Here is a 12886-nt window from a genome sequence, read left to right on the forward strand (position 1 = left end):
TGCCAGGCCAGGCATCTAAGGAGCTAAAGGAGCTCTATTAGCCGCGAGGGAGTGCCATTTTCCAAATCCCTCAGAGGCACCAGGCAGGACTGCTGCAGTCCTGCCTAAAGGCCTCTTCATGTTGTTTTACTATGTCCCCTCTACAGTGTCCCTAAGCCTCTTCCTCTTGATTCACCAAATCAGCTGTTAACTCTATACAAGAAACAGATATTCATCAGACAACTTGTCTATGTTTGGAAACATGACATTAAGCAAAATGTACTTTAAAAAATGATTAAGTTTATAAACAAAAACATAAAAGAAAAAATGATGGGTAACCTCTAGTTCTTTTTCTTTCATATCCAGTTCTCGTTTCTTTTTATTTAAAGTATCCAAGTGTTCTTTTTGCTTTTCTTCATAATGCTGCTTCCCTCGCCTTTGGTTATCCACTTCAGAATCAGCAAGGTTTAATTCATCCTGTTTGAATAAAGCCAAAATAATCTCTGAAGGAAAGATGGTTTTTTTAAAAAATTACTAGCATAGCTATAACACTAACTGACAACTCCATAAAGCAGATGGGATTATGCTGCTTCAAGACGTGTTAGAGTTCATATCCAGATGTGTCGGAATGGAAGTGAGCAGTTTGCCAAAATTAAGACGTTATGTTATTATATTCAAATTTATATGTGAAGTCTCCATATATTATGGCTCTTTCAACTTTATTTGGGTAAACAAGATAGTTTTGTGGGGAGTCACATTAGCCTGAAAAGACTTAAAGGAGGCATAGCTTGGTGAAAGATTTTAGATGATATAAGCATATAGCCATTAATTATGGCAGGTCTCTCAAACAACAATCTACAAATTGACTGCATTATTGTCAATCTGGAAGTTTAAAAAAATACATAGATTTCCAGACTCCACTTTTGGAGATTTTATTTCAGGTCTGAAATACCTGAATCTCAATTTTTAAAATGGCCCCTGATTTAAGAAACACCAAAATAAGTTTAGACCATCAGAGGGTTTGTTCATTGTGTTTGATATACAAAGACCTGTACACAAATGTTTAGAGTAGCTTTATGTGTAATAGCCCCAAACTGGAAATCCATATGTCCATCAATAGGTAAATGAATAAACAAACTGTGTTATATCAAACACAATGGAATACTACTTGGCAATAAAAAAGAATTGTTTCAAGTAAAAATATGGATGAGTAGTACTATAATCAAAAAGAATAACTTTAATTCTATTAACTCACTTTTTCTTTCAAAATATAGTGTATACATTATTTTGCTAGACAGTGTGTGTCAGGTTCTGAAAAAGGTCAAACCAAAAAAAAGCAAAAGTACATAATGTGTGATTTCATTATACATAATTCTAGAGAATGTGCAGACTATAGGTTTAATAGAAACCAAACTGCTGGTTGTTGGGGACAACGGGTGGGGGTAGGGAGGGACAGGTGACAGGGGCACAAGGAAACTTTGGAGCATAAAGGATATGTTCCTTTTTCTAACTGTGTGGTGTCCCAGAGGCATACATGTCAAAATTTATAAAATCATACACTGTATTTACTGTCTATCAATTATATCTCAATAAAGCTGTTTTAAAAAGGCTCGTGACTTAAGAATCACCAAACTAAATTTTAGTTCGTTTGTTTTTTGAGCCTAGAACTGGCCATTTACGTGATTATCATGTTCAGCCTCAAGAGTTACAGTTATAAACAGAGAAACAAACACAAACCAAAACAGCAGGAACAGCATCATGAAAGACAGAATATATGGAGACAACCCCAAAAGGTAAAGAACTTGTGAGGTATCTAACTATGAAAAATATTGACCTCATATAACAGAGGATGTAGGCTATTTCCTCACCTAGGAATACAATATATTGCATCTTGCTCATACCGCTAGAAAAACTACTACCTCATGGTAGATGTCTGATAATACATAGCTTTTATAAAAGAATTCTATTAAAAATAAAAATATCGTTACATGAAGGATGGTAAATTGTTCCTTTACCTCAAACAGAATAAAAAAAAATGGGTACAATTTATGTAGTTGGAAATATTACAATTCGAAATTGGAATAGCTTCTGAAATAGAATTGTTGTTTTCTAAAAGGAGAACTAAGTTTTCAAATCATTTTTGGTAGAAAGTGTCCAAATAAATAGGCCCACATTTGCTGCAGGCAACCAATGCCAGCTTTAGGGAGCCAAAGGGGTAAATTATATTAGAACACATTTGTGCTGGTTCCTCTTCCCTCCTAGCAACTTTGGATAAGAAAAGACTTAAATTGTAAAGTAATATTAAAAGAACTATAGATGTTAATATACCTTTCTCCACATTTATCATGGCTGTTTGATTTGTCCTTGTATATTTAATACATTTATGTCCTGGAAACCATCAAATTTAAAACTAAAAGGCAAGCAAGAGAGTATTTCATTTAATTTCATTTTATTGATGGTGAAATGGAGACCTAGAGATATTAAAATCCAGTTAATGACATTCATCTGGTTTTGGGGAGAGGACTAGGATGGATTAGGTCTAAAATTAAGCTTTGATGTAGCCTAAACCTGTAGCATTTCTAACTTTTAAGTAACAGGCTCCCCCACACACACACAAAGGAGAAGTTACGCCTTTTAAAAACAGGCTGAAATGCCAGTAGGGACAGAATCATTGAAAAATGTTATTGTCTTGGATGCCTAAATAACCAATTTCAGTTACTTAGTGCCATTGAATAAATTTTTACATGTATGTATTATTGTCACTTGTTTCATATAAACTTACATCAATTATGAGGTTTTAAAACACTATAAAACATTAAATCTTGGCATTTTCAAAAGCAGTCACCCTCGAGCCAAATAAACTCTCATTATCTGTGTCAGAAACTGAGAGGCCATCTTACTCCAATAATGACCTCTACCTTTGTAGGCTCAATATGGGTCCTTTTCCCTGTCCAACAAATTTAATTTGCAACTAAAGCATTCAGTTTGCAGTGTAAATCAAAATAAACTGTTCAAAGTGGGAAAAATATTCCTCATGCCAAGATTTCAATGACCCTACTTCTCACGCCTCTGCCACAAAAGGAACAAACGTCTTAATAGCAAACAGATTTTATCTAGAAGCTGCTAATATATAATGATTGCAGTTTCTTGGGGATTATTTTGTTAGCCAAATCCTCTTGGTAGCTAGTGTGGCGTGATATTGGGAAGGAAAACTTCTTGGCGACCCGCTGATTGCATGCAGGTTTACTAAAGGACTCACCTCCTAGCTTTCGTTATTTGCAGCCAAGGCAAAGAGCTAAGAGCAAGAATTCTCACTGCCTTCTGCCCATATTTTCTGCTCTTGAACTTATTTACGGACTCCCAATTCCAGGAGTTGCTTTAGCTTAGAGGTCCCTAAAAGAACAGAACACAGCTTACTCTTCATCCTTTCCTGTTTTGAATTTTAAGCTTTCCGGGATAAATAATTTAGGTGCTAATCTTTCTTTTCCTATACTGTTTGCACATATTTCATCATTTTGATGGTGTCACCCTGTTCAATCCTTTACCCGTTAAAAAAAATTCTTTTCATCTTACCTTTGCTGTAACTTGACTGCTCTAACTCCGGAGCTCTGAATTCTACCTGGTCTGCCCTTGACAACGTTAACATTTATTTATTTTATTCTTTCTTATTCTATTTGCTTTTAAAAACTAGTTTTGTCTTCTTTTTTAATCTTCAACTTTTGGTCTTTTAAAAAAATTATCTTTAGTAATTTTTCCTACCTCACAACTTTAATATTTAAATTATACATTCTTCTTAATCAATTGTCAGTCCATTCTCCCATTTTTCATTTTTATCTCAAACAGAAAACAATTAAACCACCTGGGTTATAACAGCAGGCAGGAAGCTCAGTTCTGTGCGCAACAACTATAGAGAAACCCACCCCAAAGCAGGGGAAGCTGTTTCTACGCAGCTACTCCTCTAACTTCCTTTCATACTCTCTGAACCACCTCTTATGGTTTTTAAATTTTCAATGAACACACGTACAGTAACAGTTATATGCGTGCAACTTCTTTTAAAGTTTAAAAATATCTAAATACATTTTGCCTCACAGGGATAATTTCCTGCAAAAAAGGGGGTACATTAGAGTGATATCATCAACATAACCCCCTCCTCTTAAAATATACTATTCATTCTTCTCAGTGCTTATAAATAAAATTTGAAGTTCTGAGAACAACTGAGCTACTTATTAAAATGATAATGACAAGCTATTGATAACTACGCTAATAAATAACTTGGGGAAATTTACACAGTTTAACCGATGAATAATTTTATTTCCTTAAATTTGATTTTAAAAAGGATTTGTTAAAAAAAAAAATCAACTGAATTCAGGCTGGAATATAATTGGGACACTCCAATAAACAGGAATTGAATAGCACTTTATTTCAAGTTGGTTTTTATATCAACTAATCCTTGAGTTACTGAAGGAAAGGTGGGACAACAGAACAGGCAAACACAGAAACACTACAGACAGACAAGACGTCCCTGGCTCTAGTTCTAAAAAAGGAAGGAAAAAAAATCACAAAATAAAGAGAAACAGAAATTTGGCCATTTATTGTCCTAAAGGAACGAGCAGGAGTAATTGATCTAATGATGAAAATTTGGTTTACATCTTATTTTTATATGGCTATATTTATATTTAACCATTAATTCTATTAGGGCAATAGCTAGTGAGTACACTGTGGATATAAAACTAAAACCTAAGATACATATATAATAGAATAACAGTAATATATACCTTCAGTGGATCTGCTAGCTCTGATAGCTGATTAATTTTCAATTTAATTGCATCATACTTGTTTTCTGCTTCTAGTTTCAGACTTTTAAGATGTTCCATATTTTCTTTTTGTTGTTCCATATTTTTCTCAACCATTTTCATTTTGATTTTATTTTCTTGAGCTTCATCTTCCTGGTTACATTTACAGAGAATATAGAGTTAATTAAAATACTTACTTTATCAGGTAGAAAAATAGTACAAATAATCCTGAGAGAGGACAAACTATAGGCTGTAGGCAAATCAGATCAAAGACAAATACAGAGAACACTAGGATATTTTCATACCCATAATGATAAATTAGGAAATAGAAGAAAACAGGTTCAAAAATCAGAAGGGATGACATTTAGGACACAAGTTGAACTATACTGTGCTTGAGGTCATAATCAAAAGGAGTAACTCTATCTACTCACTTTTCTTTCAAAATATAGTACATATAAATGTCTACCTTGTGCCAGACAGTGTGGTAGATGCTAAGTTAGCAAAAATAAACAAGATATAGCCCATATCTTTAAAAAACATAGTCTGTCAATAAGAAGAATTAAAGCAAAAAAATAAAAAGTAGAGAACAAGATTGCTAATAAAAAAATGAAGACAAATTGTCATTAGAGGAAGATCCCCTGGTGCAGGGACTTCCTCTGTCTTGTTCATTGCTGTATCCCCCAGCATGTAATATGCTGCCTGCTAAACATACGGTGAATTAAAATGAAAACCATTTACTTAGAAAAACGAAACAATGAAACGAGACCAACTACAACTAAGAGATAGCCATTAATATTGATAACAATTAATCCTGAAAAAAATACTATGCTAGGCAGTTTGGTTTAAAATACTACTGTTTAAAAGCACAATTAAGCTTTGATAAGGTTTTATTTCATGTAGCAAAAGACAAAATAAATGATTATGCATGTAAGATATATATGTGAAACATTAAGGAATGTAAAGGCCATTCATCAGGTAGTTTCCACCTTATTTGTAAATGGAGAAAGCACAATCACAAAAGGTAGCCTCAATTAAAAGGATAAAAAAATAAAAAAGCCGAGAGTACGTGCTATTAACCTAAATGACACTTTCATACTTTAAAACATTCAATTTAAATTGAGGAAAAGAATCTCACCAAGGTTGCAATATCTACAGACTGGTGTTCTTCTATATTCTCAAGTTCCCGAATTTCAGAAATACATTTTCTTATTTTCATCTGAAAGAAAAGTATTTAGATTTTAGTAAGATAAAAGTAAATAAAAAAATAAAAATAAACACTACTCTACTTTCATGAACTACAGTACTCTTTACTTTCTGTACTTTATGAAAGGAACACATTAGTATTAAATGAAGCAAAGGAAGTTATATATAAAGTCTGCCATGATCACCTTTATTGCTAATCCATTCCCAAGCAAAAAAGATGTAAGTACTCCATCTGAACATTTAAAATGATGACAATGTTGAATCCATGGAGAAAATATTTTTCTAAAACATCCAGACTCGAGTTATAGAAAGATTAATCTAGTGGTTCTCAAGGAACAATTCAAGAGACTCCTAGCTGCTGCTGAAACTTTTAGGGGTTCATGAGGTCAAAACTATTTCCATAAAAATACTGCGACATTATTCACCATTTTTGCTATCATTTTCTCACAAGTCTACAGGAGGTTTATAACTCTATGATATGCAATATTGCAACAGATTGATTGCAAAAGCTGATACGATAATTCAGTAGAGTTTTATTAAGCCAGATATTAGAGATTCACAAAACTATAAAAATGTCAATCTTCTCATTAAATAGTTTTGGTAAACACAGTTATTCTTCATGAAAATGTTCGTTACCACATGAGTTTATTATTATTTTTAAATGGATTGATAAGTATTTTTAAAGCTTGTAAATACTGACAGATAAAACCCACATATGTAAAAGCTCTTTTAAGACTGTAAAGGGCTTTGAGGCCAAAAAAATTTGAGAACTACTCCTCTAACTAACGGTAAGATTTTAAAAATAAATTGGAAGTGGTAAGTTGAGAACAACAAAATGGTGTCTGTATTCTTTTGTACCTTTATCTCTTTACAATGTAGTTGGCACCGTCTAAGAAATTCCTCATTGCGTTTAATATCCTTTTCCAGGGCAGACAACTGTTGCTGAAGATTTAATATCTGGGCCTTCTTATTTTCAACCTCATTCTCCAAGTCGCTTGATAGGAGAGGATAAAAAATACTTTAAATGCATTTCTGAATGTTACAAATACTTCAGATCTTTACAAAGAAAAGCATTTTTAATAGCTTATTTGAAAACCCTATTCAATCAAATCAGTTCTATATTCCTACAAGTTATTAGTAACATGAAAATATAGATTTCAAAAAAACCATCTAAACTGGAGTCAAATTTCACTTATCTCAATAAGTACTTATGATACTATTTCTGTGTGGCAGGCATTGTGCACAGAGGTAGGTAGCGGTAGAAACAGATTTAAGACATGAAGGAATCAAACAAAAAGGAAAAAAAATCAGGAAATAACCAGAACATTAACATATGAACAGGACACTCTATGTCCATTTTACCACAGGACGTTAAGAGTCTGAAAGAAATGACCAACAGAATTATATTCTGGAAAAGTTTTCAACAGCTGGACCAACTAGAGGAGATGATGGAAAGAAATGCACAAAGTCACAGAGGGATGAAAAGATAAAATTAATAGTTAGCAACACTTACTGATGGTGAATAAATGCTATGAATACGTGATAAGTGAAAGGGAAGGAGAAGAGGACAATGAAAACGGAAGGAGGATAAAGCAAGCAGATGCCAAAGCCATGAAGGGTCTCTATGCCAGCAGAGTCACCGTCTTCAGAAGTGATCCTTTCCTGCCTCACTGACCTAAGCATTTGTCTCCCAAAGTTGTGTGCCTGGTGGAAGAGAACCACCTTTGAAATTAATAAAAACTTCTCTGATTGAGAGTGTATGCCATATTTCAATAAGATGCATACTTTCCCACATTTTAACATCTCTAAAATCATCTTTCAGTTCATGGTTCAATTAGCAGCATTTTTTCTTTTTTATGGGTACATAAAATAATACAACACCTTCAATTTGTCCTACCATGCTGAAATTCTCAAAATTAAAAAAAAAATCAATAATTGTTGGCTGAACAAATGATGAATGATAAAAATGAGGAAAGGAGAATAATTGTGGTATTTCTGGTAAAAGTGGGGACAGACGTAAAAATTTAAGATGGCTCCTCAGGATTTAAAGAGAAATGTTTATTTTATCATATACAAATCTATACCTTTACTAACAAACTGTAATTTTGCTAAAAATAACAAAAAAATTTACCAAGTAAACAAACTTTGAAACTTAGAGCCTAAACCAAAAATAAAAACGAACAAAATGAGCACAGATGATATTCTGTGATTAAACATTTTTTGACTATTGAGAATAAATTTAAAGAACAAACATAATTTATATAAACAAAAGTGGTAAATTTTACAACAAAATTGCTAAATTTTACACTTTCTTTTTGGCAACTTCTGCTACATATTTTCATATAGTGTTTCTCCTTTGTTTTTAATTACTTTTTACGAGGAGAAAGAACACGTGCTATCTAATGAAATATGTATGGAAACTGAACTCAGTAAATGTGAATTGTGTGTGTGGGATGAATACTCTGCTCAGTGAGCAGCCGATCTAAATTGTACAGTCCTCACTCTCCAGCCCTTACTCTGCTGTACTTGTCTCCATGACACTTGACCTTGACCTAGTCAGTATTCGTTCATAGTCTATCTCCTCCTTGTTAATCTAAAAGATCCAGGAGAGAGAAATTTTTTTGTACTTTGTATCCTGCTGCATCTTGTGCCTAGTTCAGGGCCTGGCACATTAGGTCCTCATCCAGTATGTTTTAAAGAACATAAAAGAATAAAATCTGAAAAACATACTTCAGAAAATTAATATTAAAATGTTACAGTATTTTGAAAATCCAAAAATTCAGATAATTTTTTGCGCTCTTGTATAATGCAGTAACTACATTGGTAATTATTTGGAGAACTTAGTCACACATTTCTTTTCCCCAGATGTGTACTTTCATAATAGGAAACCACATTGGGATAATAAAACCAAGTCGTACCTATTGTTAAGACTCGAAACCCTGTGTCTGTCAAGAAACCACTCTGTGCATTATGTAAAAGGAATGATAACCTCGTCTCTGAAATTCCAGAGCCATTTTTCATCAATAGGAATCTGTCAGTGCTGAGATGATGAGGGTAGAGAGAAGCATTCTTCAAATACTCAAATATGAGGGGAAGTTGGGGAATTTTTCTAGAGTCCTTTGGCAACCACTATTACATAATTAATTTACATAATAAAATAAAATTTAAAAATTAATATATTTTAATAAATATTAAAACTATTTAATAAGTATTAAAAGATTAGCAATTGTTTAATATTATTAAATAGTTAAAATTGAACCATAAAATGTATACTAATAGATCAATAAGTCATTTGGTAATAGCTATTAAATAATTTTAATATGCATACCCTTTGACTAAGCATTTTCACCATTAACAATTTAAGCTACACATACACTTTCGAAAGTGTGCCAAGATACACGTGTGCTCACTGCAACACTGTCATAAGGAGAAAATGACAACCCGTATGTCCACCAGTCGGGACGTGGATAAGGAGATTATGTACAGCCATACTGAGAGGCAGTTCTAAATGTGCTGACATGGAAAGATTTCCATGATGCAATATTGAGAGAAAAAAAGCAAGATGTAGAAACCATATGCATACGAATACAGAGCACAGTATGGATGAACCTTGAAAACATTATACCAAGTGGAAGAAGCCAGACGCAAAGGTTGCATATGATTCCATTTATCTGAAACACCCAGAATAGACTCAGCCATAAAGACAAATCCCAAAGTAGATTAATGGTTGCGAGGGGCTGGGGGGCGGGGGAGGGATGGGGCATAACTGCTAATCGGTATGGTTTTCCTTCCAGTGTGATAAAAATGTTCAGGAATTAGACAACGATGATAGTTGCACAACCTCATGAATATAATAAAAATCTCTAAGTTATACTCTTTAAAATAGAGTGAATTTTATGGCATGTGAATTATATCTCAGTTTAAAAGATCATATGTATATGATACAAGTATATAAACTGTTCTGGAAATATATAAGAAACTGTTACACTACTTCCTTATTTTTGAAAGAGGTATAAGAGCAACAGGCTTCACTTTTCATTGTATCCTTTTCTATACCGTTTGAGTTTTCTACCTATATGCATATATTACTTTTAATTATCTTAAAAATATATCAATACGGACTATGGAGAAATGGGATTATGAGCTCCTTTTGTTTTCCAATTTATATCTTTCTGTATTTAAAAAATACTAATGAATTTTTTTAACTTCCAAACATCAGACAATTATCATAGTGGTTCAGATCCAAACGGAAGATAGAAAAGTCATAAGAACTTGGTATATATTCTTTTTTTTTTTTTATTAAATTTATTGGGGTGACAATTGTTAGTAAGATTACATAGATTTCAGGTGTACAATTCTGTATTACATCATCTATAAATCCCATTGTGGGTATATTTTCAATAGATAAAATTTATCAATGCAGGAAACAATTTTTTAAAAATTGATGTTCACCTGGCTTTTAAGACAAAATCTTTGTCTGCTACACATCAACAGCTACACATAAAGCCAAATATCAACGGCAATGTAAATTTTGAATCCTTATTACTAAAACGCTAGAATCTGGGCTCCTGATTTGCTGCTGAGATACACTTACAATCTTTCCCAAAAGTGCCATACTTTTTTTTTTTTTTTTAAGGCTTGAGATACAAATGCAGGAGGCATTTTTTTGTTGAAAGTGAAAGTACGCATTACACAAGGTAACACCACCATGATACGATTTGTTCACTTACGCTCACATCTGCTTGAATATCATAATAGAAAGGCCTGATATAAATGTCAAGGCACTAGGGACAAAAACTTATCACTTTACCGGTCACTTTTACATGGCGCATTTGCACATTTATATGAACTTTCATCTCTCTTATCAGAAAGATTCAGTATGGATGTCACAACACTATGTTGTGTGGATGTCACAACCGTTATGCTGCTCTCATAAAATGACTAATATTATTTGAAGAGATTTATTTCAACCAAACTCTCATTTCCCCTAGATATGGAAGTCATTTGGAATACTTTCACTTTTACTCAAATTTCCTAGCTATTTCTTTTACATAAGTCCAAGTTCTTCTACTTGAGGTCTTCTAGGTCATTAATTCAGTTCCAACCTGTCAATTCACCAACTGAATTAGTGTGGCTGGGAAATCATGTTTTCATACAAAAAATGGTTTTTGCATGCTTTGAATCTCATTAAGTACACCTAATTGTTTTTCATTCAACTTCTCCATCTCGCTCCTCTAGCAGCTGTTTCCCTAGGCATGTGTTCTGAATGTGCCTGTTGATCTACAGAACAGTGCAACTCAACATACCAGTGGGAGACATACTACAGAGCTTGAGCCAGAATGTAAACAAGCACACCTGTATTCTCACTGAGAAAAAGCAGCAGAACTAAACAATGGGTGCATTTATCATGGGTTCAGCAAGAGTGAAGGAGCTGATTTATATTCTGAGTTAAGCTCCTCATCTCCTTGCAGTCAGGTAATTAACAGGTGCAGATCAGCTGGTCATGGGAACACACTTCGTGTTCCTGGCCCAGAATCCTATTGTCTAAGTGGTGATGAAAAAATACCCGTCAGCCTAGAACTCTACAGCTAAATGATCTTTTGAAACCAAACAGATTACTCGCAATTCTTCACTGAAATAACTACTAATAGAACAATACGAAAGGAACTGAACCACAAAGCAAACAGCAGAAATAATATAGCAAAGCTACACTGCAAACCGACCTTATTTCCGAATCCACATCTCTGCTTAGGAATTTAGGCCTTGTATATTCAGATGAATAATAACGTCCTGCAAAAACTTGGTCACCATCAGCAGTAAAAACTTCTCTACAATTCTTGGGGGGCTTTTGGGACTGCATTACGGCACGAGCTACAGAATTATTCTAAAAAAAAAAACAGTGGAAAAAATACAATTTCCTAAGTTACACCAAAGCATTTCTGATGCACACAATTTCAAAATAATGACAGGTACGCCATTATTTTAAGATTCAAATATTTTCTGAACATTCAAGTAAAATAATTTCACAAAGTTAAATAACAGAATTTGAAAAACAACTTTCAAGATTCAAAGAATTAAAACTATTAAATCTTTAAAACAACACAGTAAATAATGTTTTATGACAATCCAATTGTACTGTATTTTTAAATTCTAATATTACTATCTATTTAAAATTAAAAATTATTTTAACTAACGTTTCACATGAACATATTTATTTTAAACCAATTCATATAAATCTTATTTTTAATGACTTTATATCCTAGAAATGATGCAAGTGAAGAGCAAATTCCAATAAAGATTAATATACTGATGTGGGGGCGGAGCCCCAGAGAGTAGTTTCCAGGCTCTCGGCCTCACATAGACAGGTGCTGGCTCAGGTAGTAAATGGCCAACTGTGATTGCATGGCCATCAGCTGTGGCTAGTTGGCCGTCAGCTGTAACCAGTGAGCCATTGGCCACAATATAACTGCTGTGGCTACGCTAGAGAGAAGGGAGAAAGAGAAGAGAGAGGAAGAATGGGGGCTAGCAAGAAGATGGTGGCTGGGCTGGCAAGCGTGGATGGCGGTTTGTGGACAGTGTGGATCCAGCCTCCAGTGAGAGTATAGTGCCGCCAGACAGAATATAGTGGTATGACTCCCCTACCTATGGCTCCGTGGGTGTTCCTTTTTGGCCTCACCATATCCTGCATTCTTGTATGGGGAGCGGGAGCAGAGACCCCACCGGCCACCCCGCACGACAAATGGCGCAGCAAGCAGGGTCCCCCGCACGACAAATGGGGCAGCGAGCAGGGTCTCCCGCATGACAACTGAATTGTGCTGGGGAAGCCTGGAAATATTTAAGCACTCAAGAAAAAAGGGAATTAGGCTTAATGGAGGTCTCATCAACCTCTCTGGGGACAGATCTTTACAACA

At 34.1% G+C, this 12886-nt stretch overlaps 1 protein-coding gene across 1 annotated transcript in view; it reads right to left on the reverse strand.

The window, feature by feature from the left end:
- SMC6 (structural maintenance of chromosomes 6) overlaps nucleotides 1-12886 on the reverse strand; it is a 65590-nt gene that overhangs the window by 15122 nt on the left and 37582 nt on the right. The window contains exons 17-21 of the mRNA XM_019752691.2: nucleotides 11699-11859; nucleotides 6834-6969; nucleotides 5908-5988; nucleotides 4755-4925; nucleotides 319-456 (exon numbers count right to left, since the gene is read on the reverse strand). Coding sequence (XP_019608250.1) covers nucleotides 319-456; nucleotides 4755-4925; nucleotides 5908-5988; nucleotides 6834-6969; nucleotides 11699-11859 — 687 coding nt within the window. The remainder of the gene's footprint in view (nucleotides 1-318; nucleotides 457-4754; nucleotides 4926-5907; nucleotides 5989-6833; nucleotides 6970-11698; nucleotides 11860-12886) is intronic.

The sequence above is a fragment of the Rhinolophus sinicus genome, linkage group LG05 (genome assembly GCF_036562045.2).
Source record: "Rhinolophus sinicus isolate RSC01 linkage group LG05, ASM3656204v1, whole genome shotgun sequence".
NCBI lineage: Eukaryota > Metazoa > Chordata > Mammalia > Chiroptera > Rhinolophidae > Rhinolophus > Rhinolophus sinicus.